Source organism: Hypomesus nipponensis, chromosome 1 (genome assembly GCF_054491055.1).
Source record: "Hypomesus nipponensis isolate SF chromosome 1, ASM5449105v1, whole genome shotgun sequence".
Taxonomy (NCBI): domain Eukaryota; kingdom Metazoa; phylum Chordata; class Actinopteri; order Osmeriformes; family Osmeridae; genus Hypomesus; species Hypomesus nipponensis.
The window spans coordinates 4,393,080-4,407,500 of NC_140361.1; the positions used below are offsets into that span (position 1 = coordinate 4,393,080).

The 14,421-nt window shown below is 56.0% G+C and overlaps 1 protein-coding gene across 5 annotated transcripts in view; it reads right to left on the reverse strand.

Moving 5' to 3' along the window:
* Nucleotides 1-370: 370 nt before the first annotated feature.
* Nucleotides 371-14,421, reverse strand: part of kdm3b (lysine (K)-specific demethylase 3B) — a 15,443-nt gene continuing 1,392 nt past the window's right edge. For 3 of the 5 annotated variants that reach the window (XM_084702231.1, XM_084702213.1, XM_084702198.1), the window contains exons 2-25: nt 13,493-13,660; nt 13,237-13,350; nt 13,017-13,122; nt 12,738-12,862; nt 12,531-12,590; nt 11,537-12,241; nt 9,923-11,222; nt 9,352-9,559; nt 8,985-9,199; nt 7,983-8,135; nt 7,728-7,835; nt 7,496-7,623; nt 7,017-7,320; nt 6,446-6,705; nt 5,997-6,281; nt 5,542-5,713; nt 5,335-5,425; nt 4,963-5,093; nt 4,716-4,835; nt 3,583-3,606; nt 2,479-2,618; nt 1,972-2,148; nt 1,626-1,760; nt 371-1,458 (exon numbers count right to left, since the gene is read on the reverse strand). In XM_084702231.1, the coding sequence (XP_084558357.1) occupies nt 1,378-1,458; nt 1,626-1,760; nt 1,972-2,148; nt 2,479-2,618; nt 3,583-3,606; nt 4,716-4,835; nt 4,963-5,093; nt 5,335-5,425; nt 5,542-5,713; nt 5,997-6,281; nt 6,446-6,705; nt 7,017-7,320; nt 7,496-7,623; nt 7,728-7,835; nt 7,983-8,135; nt 8,985-9,199; nt 9,352-9,559; nt 9,923-11,222; nt 11,537-12,241; nt 12,531-12,590; nt 12,738-12,862; nt 13,017-13,122; nt 13,237-13,350; nt 13,493-13,654 (5,304 nt within the window). In that variant the 5' untranslated portion in view covers nt 13,655-13,660 and the 3' untranslated portion in view covers nt 371-1,377. The remainder of the gene's footprint in view (nt 1,459-1,625; nt 1,761-1,971; nt 2,149-2,478; nt 2,619-3,582; nt 3,607-4,715; nt 4,836-4,962; nt 5,094-5,334; nt 5,426-5,541; nt 5,714-5,996; nt 6,282-6,445; nt 6,706-7,016; nt 7,321-7,495; nt 7,624-7,727; nt 7,836-7,982; nt 8,136-8,984; nt 9,200-9,351; nt 9,560-9,922; nt 11,223-11,536; nt 12,242-12,530; nt 12,591-12,737; nt 12,863-13,016; nt 13,123-13,236; nt 13,351-13,492; nt 13,661-14,421) is intronic. The other 2 variants (XM_084702222.1, XM_084702207.1) reach the window with 2 other exon arrangements.

Below are 14,421 nucleotides of genomic sequence, written 5' to 3' on the forward strand. Positions count from 1 at the left end.
ACGTGTAATAAAATAAAAGATCTAAGACATCCATTACACTCTTGAGGCAACATTTACATTTCAGTAATCAAATTTGTACACCTCCAAGTTGACATGGTAACTTGATGTTTTTGAGTGATTGGCTGGTCTGATATGAATTCCAGAAATTATTTTCTAGAAAGGCATCCCAGTGGGAACGATATGAGGAGACTGGCCCATTTAGGTGAACTACTTTCTATTTCAGACTTTGGTTTCTGGATGTGTGATGAAGACAGAGTTACATAGAAACAGAGATTACAAGTTTGCTAACATTGAGCTGTGAACATCTAGATTCATCAACAGCCATCCAACTGGACCAGAAACCTGAAATGAACAGCCATTCAGACAGTAGTCTTTTTTTGGAAACTTTATTTTGAAAAATCAAACAGACTGCTGAGATCAATATATATATTGATACAATGTTAATGTTGGGTAGTTCAGATGAGACTCTCAGGTTGGGTTCACAATATCTGTGTTTTAAGTAAGTTAATTCATTTACACCCCTGGACAGGCCAACACCGCCAGTCTGTCCTTGCCAACATCCTGTGGTTACCCTTCTTCACTTTCACATGAACATCGTAAAAAACAAACAAGAAATAGAGTGAAAGAAATCCTCGCTTTTAATTGATAACATGACAAACTAAAAATACAAAACTTTGGTCTATTTCCCTTCACGTCTGCAGTTTCACAAGTCTGAGTCCACCTAGGGCTGGGGAAAGGAGTCCATCAGTTTGTTTAAAACCCAACTTAAAAAAAACAGTCTACACACACACACACACACAGGTGGGTGGAGTGAAGGAATACTATTAACAGGAAGAGAGACAAACAGTCTTGTGTTCACATTAGTCAGATACTGTTTAGACACAAGCAGAGCCTCCCTGGCTCATCAGTTTACCTCCAGATTGCACTGGGTGGTAAAACAAATGGCCCTAGACTGAACAGGATTCACCTTATGAGTTCCAGAACCCTTCCATTAGTTTTACTGAGCAGGTTTACCAAAATCAAGTGCACCTCAAGTAAATCATAACCGTGTTTTCAAATACTATTTTAGGCAGGTCTTCTTCTCTTCGGCCTGACATCTCTCACACAACCAGAACAACTAACAGGACAACTGACGTTAAATACAGTTAATAATCAAAGGTGAATTTGAAAACAACTAGGCATATTTGAACTTTTGTGTTGCCGTATAAAAGCGATTAAGTACTTCTTCCATCCAAGCGTTGACTATAACCCCCCCCCCCCCACACACACACACACACACACACACACACAACCCCAGTATAAGCGTTGGGTGTCAGCCCGCAATCAGCTTTAAGTCCACTCTGCCCGTGTGAGAGAGCACACCTGCTGTGGAGGGCATTAGGAACGAGCTAGTTTGGGTTCATGAGCCCTGAGGGTCCCGACCGCGTCCTTCACAGCGTGGTAGATTATGTTCTTCACCTGGGGAGACACAGCGTGCACAACACCTGCTGTTACAGCTGGACCACTTCTGTTTAACGAGAACTCCGGCAAACACACGAGACCTTTAAGAAACGTCCGGCTCAGACGCAAAACGTGTCTGAGTCGGAGGTAAGAGATGATGTCACGGAGGTTTGATGGATCAGTACCTGGAGTTTGTCCTCGTGGTTCGAGTGGGTGGTGGAGAGGTGTCGGAACTCCTGCGTCAGTCTGAAACAGTGTTTCACATGTTCTGGAGACACAAAGTCCTCCGCTACCTTGATACAGCTGTACAGGTTATGAACCTGGAGGAGAGGGGAGGAGGGGGGGGGGGTGTGAGAGAGGCAAAGAAGAGAGAAGAAAAGATAAGACAGACAAGATTAAAAGGGAGCCAAACAGAAATATAGCGAGAGAGCGAGCAAGAAAGAAAGAGAGACAGAGACAGAAAGAGACAGACGAGCAAAAGAGATAGAGAGAGAGACAAAGCGAGTGAGAGAGACAGTTTCTCCTGCCGACCTGGTGGGGAGCGCCCGCAGGGATGAACACGGCGTCTCCCAGGAACTGGACGATGGCCCAGCCCTGCACGCCGTACTCCTCATACAGCCTCCTCCGCAGCACCTGGTCCAGGTACCAGCTCTGGTCGTGGATGGGGTCGTGGTCCGGAGGGTTTTCCTGGCCCAGCTCCTCTCCCACCTGGGCACAGCACAGCAGTCAGGTCACTCCCTTCATCCAACCACACCTGATGTCTACGGGGTTCATGGTGTCGCTTGTCTGAATCACTGCCTCCCTCGCCTGCCCTTTCCCCAGTCATAATCACCTCCACAGAGCTCGTAGTACCTGCATGATGCTAGTGGGTCTATACTGATGGGTCTATCCCTAACCCTTACATAATACAGATTTTCTACAGGAGCCTGAAGACTTTTCTTCTCCTGGTCTTCTCTGAGGGTTGATATTTACACACAACCAATGGCCTGGCAGATACAAGGTCAAAGGTCCAGAAACAGGAAGTGTTTTGGCGCAGACCTTGCGGAGCAGCTCTCTGATCTTCTCTGCATCCTTGGCAGCGTAGATGTGCCAGAGAGCTCCCGGCTTCTCCTTCGCCTCGTACACCCTCCTCTTCGTCATCTCGTCCACATCCCCCTCCTCGATGGTGGTCATCACCTCTGTTGAATCAAGCACACACACAGAGAAACACACACACACACACACAAAGACATACACAAAAACACACAGAGTACAGCAGGGTTACAGGTCTGCTTTGAGACCGTGGTTTAAACACAGGTCTGAACAGCTCACTACAAGCACATTTCCACTCCCTCCTCTGAGACATTCCACTGCAGCATTGTCTAGAATGTCCCTCGGAGGCAGAAAACATTCGAAAAAACACATCTCCTGATTACAGGCCCAGGAAACGACCCAGGAAAGAGGTTCCAGTTACAAGCAGCGGGCTACAGACAGATGGGAGCAGGGACAAGCAGGGCTGCTCGAGGCAGGGTTCTACAGACTAGAGGCGCACTCCTCGTTGTGGGGCAGAATAATCCGCCCTCCCCCCCTCAGCCCATGAGGGGGAGGGGGTAGTACCAGTACGTGACATCATAGCTGTCGGACGGTAAACAGCGCTCGGGGGGGGGGTCAACGGCTGACATGAAAGAAGTTTAACTGCAGTGGTTTGATCCATTTCTGTGTGTGTGCAGCGGTAGAGGATGGCAACAGGACATGTGATCATAGCTTTATATATTATTCATAATCTGGTGGCTAACAGGATATATCCCTTAGGAGCAATAGATCCCATAGCCAATATATGTATAGGTTGTGTGTGTGTGTGAACAGTTAGCCCTCTCTAGACAGCCTGTACTGATGAAGCGGTGCAGGACTGGATGCATCTGCACCAGAGGGTGTCCCTACTCAGACAGGGTCATAGACGCACCACACCCCAGCTACACACGGTCTCATCTGCTCAACACAACCAAGAGAACCACCACGCCAGAACGTTGCTGCAGGAACTGCAGTGTTCCAGGCTACACCATGAGGACGACAGAGGAAAGGGGGGGTGGGGGGGTGAGTGAGGGAGTTAGTGGAGGAGAAGGGCATGCTACTGAGGACAGATACAATGTAAATACTACAGACCTGCACATCCAGTGATGTCTGCCTCTGTGGAGGAGAAATGTTTCCACAATCAAACACCGGAGACCCATGGGAGGGTCATAAGACTAGCCCCCTGCCCCAGCCCCCTGCCCCAGCCCCCTGTCCAAGACCCCTGTCCCAGCCCCCTGTCCCAGCCCCCTGTCCCAGCCCCCTGTCCCAGCCCCCTGTCCAAGACCCCTGCCCCCTGTCCCAGCCCCCTGTCCCAGCCCCTGCCCCCTGCCCCCTGTCCCAGCCCCCTGTCCCAGCCCCCTGCCCCAGCCCCCTGCCCCAGCCCCCTGTCCAAGACCCCTGTCCCAGCCCCCTGCCCCAGCCCCCTGCCCCAGACCCCTGTTCCAGACCCCTGTCCCAGACCCCTGTTCCAGCCACCTGTCCCAGCCCCCTGTCCCAGCCCCCTGTCCCAGACCCCTGTCCCAGACCCCTGTCCCAGACCCCTGTCCCAGACCCCTGTTCCAGCCCCCTGTCCCAGCCCCCTGTTCCAGCCCCCTGTCCCAGACCCCTGTTCCAGCCCCCTGTCCCAGCCCAGTCCTATCGCTAACCTTAGCCCAGGTCCTGGCTGGCCCAGGCTGGATCACTGAACTGAATGCAAGCTATGGTTTTGTACATGTCAATGTATAGTATATTTATGTATCTACTGTGCTCGGTGTATGAGTGCTATGTATTTAGTTTTGCTTCACTTTAGTGGCTCAGGTAATTAAAGCAGCAGTCAGTCTTATAGTGTGTGGTATAAGCTGTGCTGGTCTCACAGGATGTTCACATTATGGATCCTGAGGGGCTCTGAACCTAGCATAATTAAACACCCCTGCATGAGAGATGGAGAACTGATAACACAGCGTGACAGCAGCAGCACAGCCCGCGGCCAGCAGCAGTGACATCACAGGCCGCAGCGGTGACATCACAGGCCGCAGCAGTGACATCACAGGCCGCAGCAGTGACATCACAGGCGGCAGGGCGAAACATGCTGCTGGGGAGCAGCTCTGACGACTCAGCAGAGCACAGCCGCACCACGGCCTTAGCCCGACTAACGTGTGCAAAAACAGTCAGTGCTGTAGCTGACTGTGTGTCTATGCGTGTGTGTGTCTATGCGTGTGTGTGTCTGTGTGTGTGTGTGTACTCACCCTGCTCAGTGTCCGACTCCCCCAGAGGTATCCCCACGTACACCATGACGTTGACGGCGTCTGACACGTCCAGGTGGAGATTGGTGGTCCCGACCTTCCTGTCCTCCGTGGAGATCAGACCTGAGAAGGGAGGAGGTGAAGATGGAGCCTCAGGCATTCTGTACAGCATTTATGTGGCCTCCTGAGTATTATACACTACTAGTATGCTAGGTGTGACCTCCTAGTGTGCTACGAGTGTGTGTCTCACCATAAGCGTTGTACATTTTGGGACCTAGGTCGGGACGAACGAAGAAGTTGGGCAGCCGGGAGGCCAGGTTGAGCCGTCCGTCCCTCTTAGTGTACTCTGGGAGGGGCAGATTGTCCATCAGGTCATCAAACCTGGAGGTGGGGGGAAAGCAAGGTTACAGCCAATCATACATCTTAAAAACACCCCACATGACCTGTGTGTATTGGTTGTAAGTTCTTTATATTAGGGTTCCGAGAACCAGTGATCTTCTGGAGGGACTAGAACCAGTGATCTTCTGGACGCAATGACCTTCTGGAAGCAGTGACACTCTGGAAGCAGTGACCTTCTGGAAGCAGTGGCCTTCTAGAACCAGAACCTTCTAGAAGCCCTTACCGTGTGGGCATCATGTCCCTGAAGTCTTCTCCTGGAGGCCAGTCCTTCAGCTTCAGCACCATGGGCTGCCCATCGTTACCCTGCAGACGCTCTGGACACACAACCAGCACAGGACTTTACAGAGGATATGACATCATTATATAACATCATTTTATCATGTAGGCTACGCCGGATGGAACGAGGGATGGATGAAGTGGAGGTACTTACTGGAGATTATCTGGAAGCCGTCCCAAAAGTCGCGGACCTTAACGTCTGAGATGATGGCGCAGTTCCTGCAGTTGACCAGGTCCACGTCCTGGTCCCCAAACTCTTGGCTGAAGGCCTCAGGCTTCCACAGCCCCCCATTCAGACGCTTGTGGATGCTGGACACCAGTACAGGCTGGGTGGAGGGGGTGGAGGAACAAAGGTAGGAACATAGGGAGTCAGATGGCTGAGCGGTGAGGGAGTCGGGCTAGTAATCAGAAGGTTGCCGGATTGATTCCCCGCCATGCCAAATGACGTTGTGTCCTTGGGCAAGGCACTTCACCCTACTTGCCTACTTGCTCTGGTAAGAGCATCTACTAAATGTAATGTAAAGGTAGAAGTCATCAACCGTGCAAAGGGCCGTTCCAGGATCTCAGATCCTAATGGAGAACATGTACCGGGGGCTGGGAGAACCCTACCTGTCCCTGCTTCCAGCACTCCCTGAAGATCTTCCAGTTGTTGCTGTTGCTGGGGTCCTGCAGGCAGAGCAGGCGCCCGTCGCACAGCCAGGTGTGTGAGGTGTGGGGGTCCAGCACGCTGAGGCCCATCACGCCCCCGTCCCTGCGCCCCACCCCGCCCGCCCCCAGCTCCCCGCCTCCATCCACACCCCCCGCCTGCCGACGGCCCTCTGTCTTCTTGGTCTCCACCACGGAGGCGATGATATGGTCCAGGAAGTTAGGTAGGCTGCCCTTCACCTTGTCACCCTGGAGGAGGGGAGGGGCTATGAGTTTTACAGGGAACTACAGGACAAAGCAAGTCATGTGAGGGTTCTAGAGTATTCAAACAGCAACAATCAAGGATGACCCAAAACAAGGAACACTCCGGACACCCGTGGTCCTAAGTCCTGCTGCGTTTGTGTCCTACTCACCCCGCCAGAAGTAGAGAACACCGAGGGGAAGGGAACCCCGCTCTCTCCAGGACCCTGGGGAAGCCTTCCGGGCCCAGAGTTGAGCAGGTCTCTGAGACTGGAGCCTTCAGGTTTGTGCTGGACAGAACCAGAGCCCAGAAGCAGGCTGTTGAAGAGCTTGGGGCTGGAAGAGGAGGAAGGCTTGGACAGGGCACTGAGCGAGTCCAGGACGAAGGGAGAGCTGTTCTCCCTGCTCATCATGGAACGTAGCGAGCCGTGGTCTGGGGGAATGGAGAGGACAGAGAGGAAGGAACAGAGGTTGATACATACTGAAGTCTAGGGGTGGGGGAAACAATCGATTCACATTTGAATCACAATTCAGTCTTCTAGCGAGTCACAAATGTAAAAAATAATTCTCTTTTTGTAATGTTTTATTTTATTTATATATATATATATATATATATATATATATATATATATATATAATTTTTTTTAATAATTTTTTTTAGCAAAGAATCGATTTGAATCAAATCGTGAGATACCAAAAGACTCCCACCCCTACTGAACGTACTGCTCTCCCTCCTGTGCTTACCTTTCATGTCCTCTGCCTTGCCCTTCTGAGTGGCGAGGTCGGCCAGCCAGTGGAGAGGGGAGGACGTCCCCTCCCCAGGGGGCGGGGGCCGGGGGTCCTTAGGGAGCATGGGGGTCTGGGGGGCGTGGGCGGAGGTAGCAGAACTGCCGGAGGGGTGGCTGAGCCCCCCCAGAGCCCCCCCTCCGTCTGAAGACATCGCTGTGTGGGGCGGCTCTGTTTTCACCGTCGCCGTCGACTCCCCCTCTGGTTTAGAGGCTGGAGCCCCCCCGCTGCAACCTCTGCTGCCCAGGGCGGGGGCCGAACCCTGGAACACACACACACTCATCACGACCAGCCCTCAAGAGCAGATTTCCTCTTCAATGATCCCTCGACCAGACCACAGGCTAGGTGGAGAGGCAGAGAGAGGCAGAGAGCTCACCAATCCCTCGACCAGACCACACACTGGGTGGAGAGGCAGAGAGGCAGAAGCGATGCAGTACCTGTGCTATCCCGTTGGGGGCGCTGGGGCGCACCAGGGGCTTGGTGTGTCGGCTGGTGCAGGGGCAGTTAGCCTTGATGCCCCATTTGCCCCGGGCAGAATGCACCATGTCTCCTATGTTGTAGAGAGCTGGTGGAGAGATGAGACAAGACATGTCAAATAGGTTAGGTAGACGGGTGTGTGTGTGTGTGTGTGTGTGTGTGTGTGAGAGAGAGAGAGCAAGGTGTGTGTACCAGTGCCAGGGATGATCTGTGTGGGCATGAGGTTCTGGGGCTCGTGAGGCTGTCCTTTAGCACACTTCAGCCAGGAGAACACCTCATCCTCTGGGCCCTCCTCCACGTCTGGGGAGCAACACACACACACACACACACACACACACACACACACACGGGGTAAGTTAGCACACATCACAACCACACATACAACACAGAAGAGTAAGTACGTCACACACACACACATACACACACACAGAGCCAGTAGACACTCACCCTCCTGAGGCTTGTTCCTGCGGAGGCGGTAACAGTCCAGACACACCCCGAAGCCACACTTCCTGCACACCCAGTGGATGTTGAACAGCGTGGTCTCGCACACGTCACACATCTCCCTCACGCCACGCACCGCGCGCTTCCACGCCACTTTCTCTGCGCAGGACACAGACACACACACACACAAACAGAGGTCAGTATGAATACTCGGCTGTGGGAAGAGGGCTGGAGGATATGAAGAGGCAGAGCCTGGGTGAGGAGAGAGAGGCAGGGCCTGGGTGAGGAGAGGCAGGGCCTGGGTGAGGAGAGAGAGGTAGGGCATGGGTGAGGAGAGAGGCAGGGCCTGGGTGAGGAGAGAGGCAGGGCCTGGGTGAGGAGAGAGGCAGGGCCTGGGTGAGGAGAGAGAGAGGCAGGGCCTGGGTGAGGAGAGAGAGAGGCAGGGCCTGGGTGAGGAGAGAGAGAGGCAGGGCCTGGGTGAGGAGAGAGAGAGGCAGGGCCTGGGTGAGGAGAGAGAGAGGCAGGGCCTGGGTGAGGAGAGAGAGAGGCAGGGCCTGTGTGAGGAGAGAGAGAGGCAGGGCCTGGGTGAGGAGAGAGAGGCAGGGCCTGGGTGAGGAGAGAGGCAGGGCCTGGGTGAGGAGAGAGGCAGGGCCTGGGTGAGGAGAGAGGAAGGGCCTGGGTGAGGAGAGAGAGAGGCAGGGCCTGGGTGAGGAGAGAGAGAGGCAGGGCCTGGGTGAGGAGAGAGAGAGGCAGGGCCTGGGTGAGGAGAGAGAGAGGCAGGGCCTGGGTGAGGAGAGAGAGGCAGGGCCTGGGTGAGGAGAGAGAGGCAGGGCCTGGGTGAGGAGAGAGAGAGGCAGGGCCTGGGTGAGGAGAGAGAGAGGCAGGGCCTGGGTGAGGAGAGAGAGAGGCAGGGCCTGGGTGAGGAGAGAGAGAGGCGGGGCCTGTGTGAGGAGAGAGAGAGGCGGGGCCTGTGTGAGGAGAGAGAGAGGCAGGGCCTGGGTGACTCACGGTGAGGCTCCACCATCATCATGGCCTCCTTCTCAGACATGACCAGCTGGCAGAACTGGTCCCCCACGTTGGCCAGGATGTACTTGGACGTGTCCAGGTCCAGGCCCTCCTGCACGGCCGGGGAGGGCAGCCACAGGCCCATCGCCATGGCGTCGCTCTGCTGGGGGCTCAGGAAGCCCTCCACACGCAGCACGCCCTTCCTGGTGAACGCCAGCCTGGGGGAGGAGGGGGGGGGTTACCATGGAGACGCTACAGCTATACTGTAAAACAACTACAGTTCGCTCTATGGAACCCTGGGTTTAACGATAGGACATCCATGGGGGGGGGGGAAGTCAGGTGATACAGCATGTGGCAGCTACACACACACCTGCGGAAGTGGAAGAAGCGGCAGGCCACGTTGGGGTCGTCGTCGTCGGGCTCCTGCTCCCGGTATTTCCGGTAGCGCTCCAGGCGGCACTCCCGGCACTTGTGCAGGTGAGGAGCCACGTTGATGCAGGAGCCGTCCTGGAGGAAGGACTCCCCAGACTGCTTCAGACGACGCACCTTCGTTACGTCCTTCAGCACCGACTGGCCCACTGGAGTAGGAGGGGGGAGGGGGGGGTTACCATGGAGACGGTACAGCTGTACTTGAAAGCAACCAGTGCGCGCTCTATGGAACCCTGTGTCACGATAGGAGATACGTTGGACAGTACACGTTCGTTGTGGAACCTTGAGCATGTCCAGAACCGTAAAGGGTTCTGTTTTAACTAAGTGTTCTATATGGAACCTCAGAGGGTTCTTCTTTTGCTAAATATTTGTTTCTGTTCTATTGTTCTATGAATTACCATTTAGGTGTTCATGTGTGTACACTGCAATAACAAATGTAGTTCTGTTAATTCAAGTCTAAATGTCATATTTACTATAAACCACATCAACAGTATATACTGCTTTCACCTCACCTTTAAACGGTTTGTTGCGGGGTCTGGTCTTGGGGGCCCCAGGCCCCTTGATCTTCTGGAGCATCAGAGCCCCCTCTTTGCTGGGGCCCTGGGGCCCCCCGGCTGAGCCCCGACCCATCCCCTCCTCCGTCTCGCTCAGGTCAGACAGGTCGCTGTTGTCGCTGGAGTCCGAGTCGCGCTTGGCCCCCTGGCCGCGCTCCTCCAGGGGGAACTTGTGGTCCAAGTCTAGGGAAGAGTCCTCGCTGGTACCCGGGACCACAGCACCAAACATGGAGGTGGAGGAGGGCCCGTCATCCCCCTCCCCGGGCCCCAGGGAAGTGTGCTCATCCTTGAGCTTGGACCCCTCGGTCTCCTGGGCCCTCTGGGGGAAGCCAGAGGGGGGGGAGGAGGAGGTCAGCAGGCCTTTGGGGGGCTCTGCCATGGTGAAGAGGTTGGGCTTGCTGTCCGAGGGCCCTAGCGTCTCCGGCTGGGCTCCAGACAGTCCTGGTCCAGGGCTTGGGGCGGAGAGGACCCCGAAGGGGCTGGGGGAGGGCTTGTCCCCGTAGGCCAGGAAGGGGTTGGAGGGCTCCTTTGAGGGGGAGCCCTGGAGGAACAGGTTCTGGTGGGAGTCTGAGGGCTTGGTGCCTGAGAGCAGACCCAACCCCCCCACAGCAGCACCCCCGTTAGTCCCCGCCCGGCATGCCCCCACCAGGGGAGTGCCTAGCCCCCCCATGCCCAGAGAGGAGCTCCTCATCCCCCCGGACCCAGAACCCAGACCCCCGGGGAAGGCCTTGCTCGCGACCCCGTTGCCTGTGGGCGTCTGGGTCTCTGGAGCCCTGGCCTGCTCTTTCAGCTGGCCCGACCCAAACAGGCCCGGGGAGGGCTGGCCCAGAACTGGAGTCCTGGGTCCCTCGCTGGGCCGGGGGGGCTTGAACAGGCTGGGGGGCTCCTTACCTAGGCTCTCCGACACGGCTGTGAAGTAGTTGGTGTCTTTAGACTGGGCCGGACTTGCAGTAGGACCTGCAGCAGCACCCGGAGCAGTGCCGGGGTTCTGGGTCATGCACTGGAAGAACAGGTTCTGGTCGTTGTGCTGCAAAGGCTGGCCCTCGGTCTTGGGCCCCTCGGAGGCGAAGGGGAACCCGAACGCTCTCTGTTCCTGGGCGGAGGAGGGGGCAGCGGGGGAGGGAGCGGCGGAAGAGGGGGCGGGAGGGTGGGACCCTCCGTTGGTCTGAGAGGTCCTCCCTCCGAACATAGCAGAACCTGCGGCCTTGGACTGCGGCGCGCGGAATCCGGCCGCGGCCAGGACGGGGTTCTTAGAACTCTGGAACAGAGAACAGAGAACCTGTTTGAGGGTCCAGGCTGAGCAGAACATTCATCAGAGCACAGCCTTCTCACAGCCCTGGGAGAGGCCTGGTACTCTGACCCACAACAACAACAACAACAGTTATGAACAAAAACCATAGGAAAACAAAACCACGTGGACCCAAAGTGCTGTACAGACAAGACTACAAATCCCAAACACAGGAAACACAAACAAGAAGAAAAAAAACAACACGGCACCACCTGACTCCAGGACCACGCTGATCATATTAGGGTTATATAATACTACTGTGACACACGCTCTCACCCACTCACCTCGGTCTGGCTGGGCGCAGCCCCCCAGGAAGGAGGCTGGGGGGTAAATCCACGAGGGAGGGGGGCAGAGTGGGCTACGCTGGGGGCGAGGCCCAGGGGGGAGGGGGAGGAGACGGGTCCGGGGGACACCAGAGCGGCCGTCCTGGGGTGGGCTGCCTGGAGGGGGTCCTCTCTGTCAGGGGCGGGGGCGGAGGGGGGCTTGGCGGCCGGGGATCCAGGCACCAGGCTGGGCATCTGGCCCAGGGAAGGGAACGAGGAGTTGGAGAAGAGGGACGGGGCGGGTTTGAGAGGGGGCGGGGTGGGGGTGGTGGAGTCAGCGCCGCCCTGCAGGAGGAGGGGCCGGCCGTTCTCCTTGGTGTGGGTGGGGAGGAAGCGAGGCGGGGCATGTGATTGGTCCATCTGGGAGGAGGAGGAAATGGAGTTGGGGGAGGAGTGGCCTTGGGTGGAAGACGCTTCAGACGAACTTACATTGTTGCTGTGACTGTTCGCTCCTCCTCCTCCTCCTCCCCCCGTCTCTCCGCCCCAAGGCCCCGCCCCCTCCTTGGAGGCCTGCTGTGAGTCGCTGCTGTCGGCCACGTCGTCTCCGGCAGCCTTGAAGCGTTTGAGGGTGACGTCCTCCTCGCCCCCGGAGGAGGTGCGGCGCCTGCGGCCGCCCTCTCCCTTCAGCGCCTCGCTCTCCTTCCTCCTGCGGACGCTCTTCCCCTCCTGGAGGAACACAGGAGGTCAGACAGCAGCCTGCTGGATCTGATCCTACCCAGCCTACAACGCACCTCTCCCTGACCCTACCCACCCTAGAACACATCTCTACCTGATCCTACCCAGCCTAGAACACATCAGTCCCTAACCCTACCCAGCCTACAACACATCAGTCCCTAACCCTACCCAGCCTAGAACACATCAGTCCCTAACCCTACCCAGCCTAGAACACGACACACGTTCACCCCCACCGTAACGACAGAATCCCCCCCCCCCCAACAGAAGGCCCGGCCTGTACCTCATCTTCAGCCAGCATGACGTGGATCACACGGGGGTCGACCACCTGGCTCTCCTCCCCCTGAGAACACACTCTGTTAGAGGATGTATGACCACACACACGCACACCCCAGTACACACACACACACACACACACACACCAGCACGCACACAGACGGTGTCTGAGCAAGTCTGTTCTATGCATTCAAAGGGACGTATGCATGTGCACCTTGTCCATGGTGATCTCCATGATGTGAGAGACAGGGTCGTGCTGGGAGACCAGGCCCAGGGCCCAGGGCTCCTCAGTCTCAGGCTGGTACACCTGCACCCTGCGGCCCTGGATGGTGAAGGAGCCTGGGGGGGGGGGGGGGAGCACAGGAAAATCAAGCTTTGTTCGTCCGGCCCTTTTTTCAAGCCAGGCCCACAGAACTGCACCTAAACCAACCTGCACCACAAACTTCCAGGACAACTCCGAGAGAAGAACACTGGAAGAGGGAGGGACGCTCACCCTTGCGGAGGATCTCCTGCAGCTCGTAGTCACTGAGCCAGAGGGAGACAGCAGCCTGGACGAAGGGCTGCTCCAGGAGCAGGGGGTGTTTCACATCCTTCTCCACCTGCAACACACACACACACACACACACACACAACGGAGATAAGGAACCACACAGTCACCTTGGAGGCAAGAACCCCCCCACCTACTCCCAGACGGACCAGAACAGACGTCTCACCTCAAACCTCTGGAGAGAACTTCCATCAGCGAGGAACTCCAAGGTTCTGCTTCCCAGGAACTCCACAGGAACCAGGGTGCCGAGCCCCACGCGGTCCACCAAGGATCGGAAGGCCTGCGGACGGAGAACGCCACGTCAGAACCGGACCGTGTTGTGGCAGTAGCGCATCGCAACAAACCTTGGTAGAAAACACTAGAAACAAGGGAACTTTTGGGAGGCCGCTGTGGAACATCCGGGCCCAGAGAGCCCCACTCACCAGGGCAGGCCAGGGGGTGGGCGCGGCACCAGCAGGCACGGAGGGGTTCGTGGCACTCCGTGTGGCCCAGACAATCGAGTCCTCAACCAAGACAGCACTGACAGCCTCCCCATACACCTGCACCCAGGTCCGCTTCCCCCCCACGCTGTCTTCAAACTCCATAAACACCTGAGGGGAGGAAGGGGGACAATAAGACATGACGCCAGTCACACTAAACAGACCAAACGCACCACGTCGCTGCAGGCACACACATACACGACACACAGTCAAGCTTTCTGACTGTGCTGAAAGGACTGACAGGCTGGTCTCTGGCTGGTTCATCTACTCCCTCCCTCTCTTCCCCCCCCCATTTGTCAATCATTGGTCCGTGCTCCACCAACCGTTAAACTGTCCCCTTCTTCTGTGTCACCTCCATGTCAGGTCGCAGGCACGGTCCCTCCCTCCCTCCCTCCCTCCCCCACACACACACACACACACACACACACACACACACACACACACACACACACACACACACACACACACACACACTGTGGATAGGTGGGTGACACTGAGGTGTCAAGTCATTCTGCAGGTACAAGACAGCTCAGCCATCTTCAGATATGTTAACGTCTGAAGGCTTGTTTATGTGTGGTAGCTACATAGTCTACAGTATTTAGGTCAAGGAACATTTGATTTAAATCCAATCTTGTGGTTGGATGGCAAAGTGTGCAAAAGTCAGAAGCTAGATTAGCTGGTAAATTCTGAGTATTTCAGGGGCACTGATGTGCTATAACACGCCTACAAACCGAACCGCAGTCAGCAAGGCCGGCCGGTGTTCTGCTTTGTCTTTAGGAGTAAACATGAACACATTAATCAGTGTGGGCAGATGGTCCTAACAGTACATCCATGAGGACAAATCCTGCTGAAGGCCCCATGACCACGAAAAA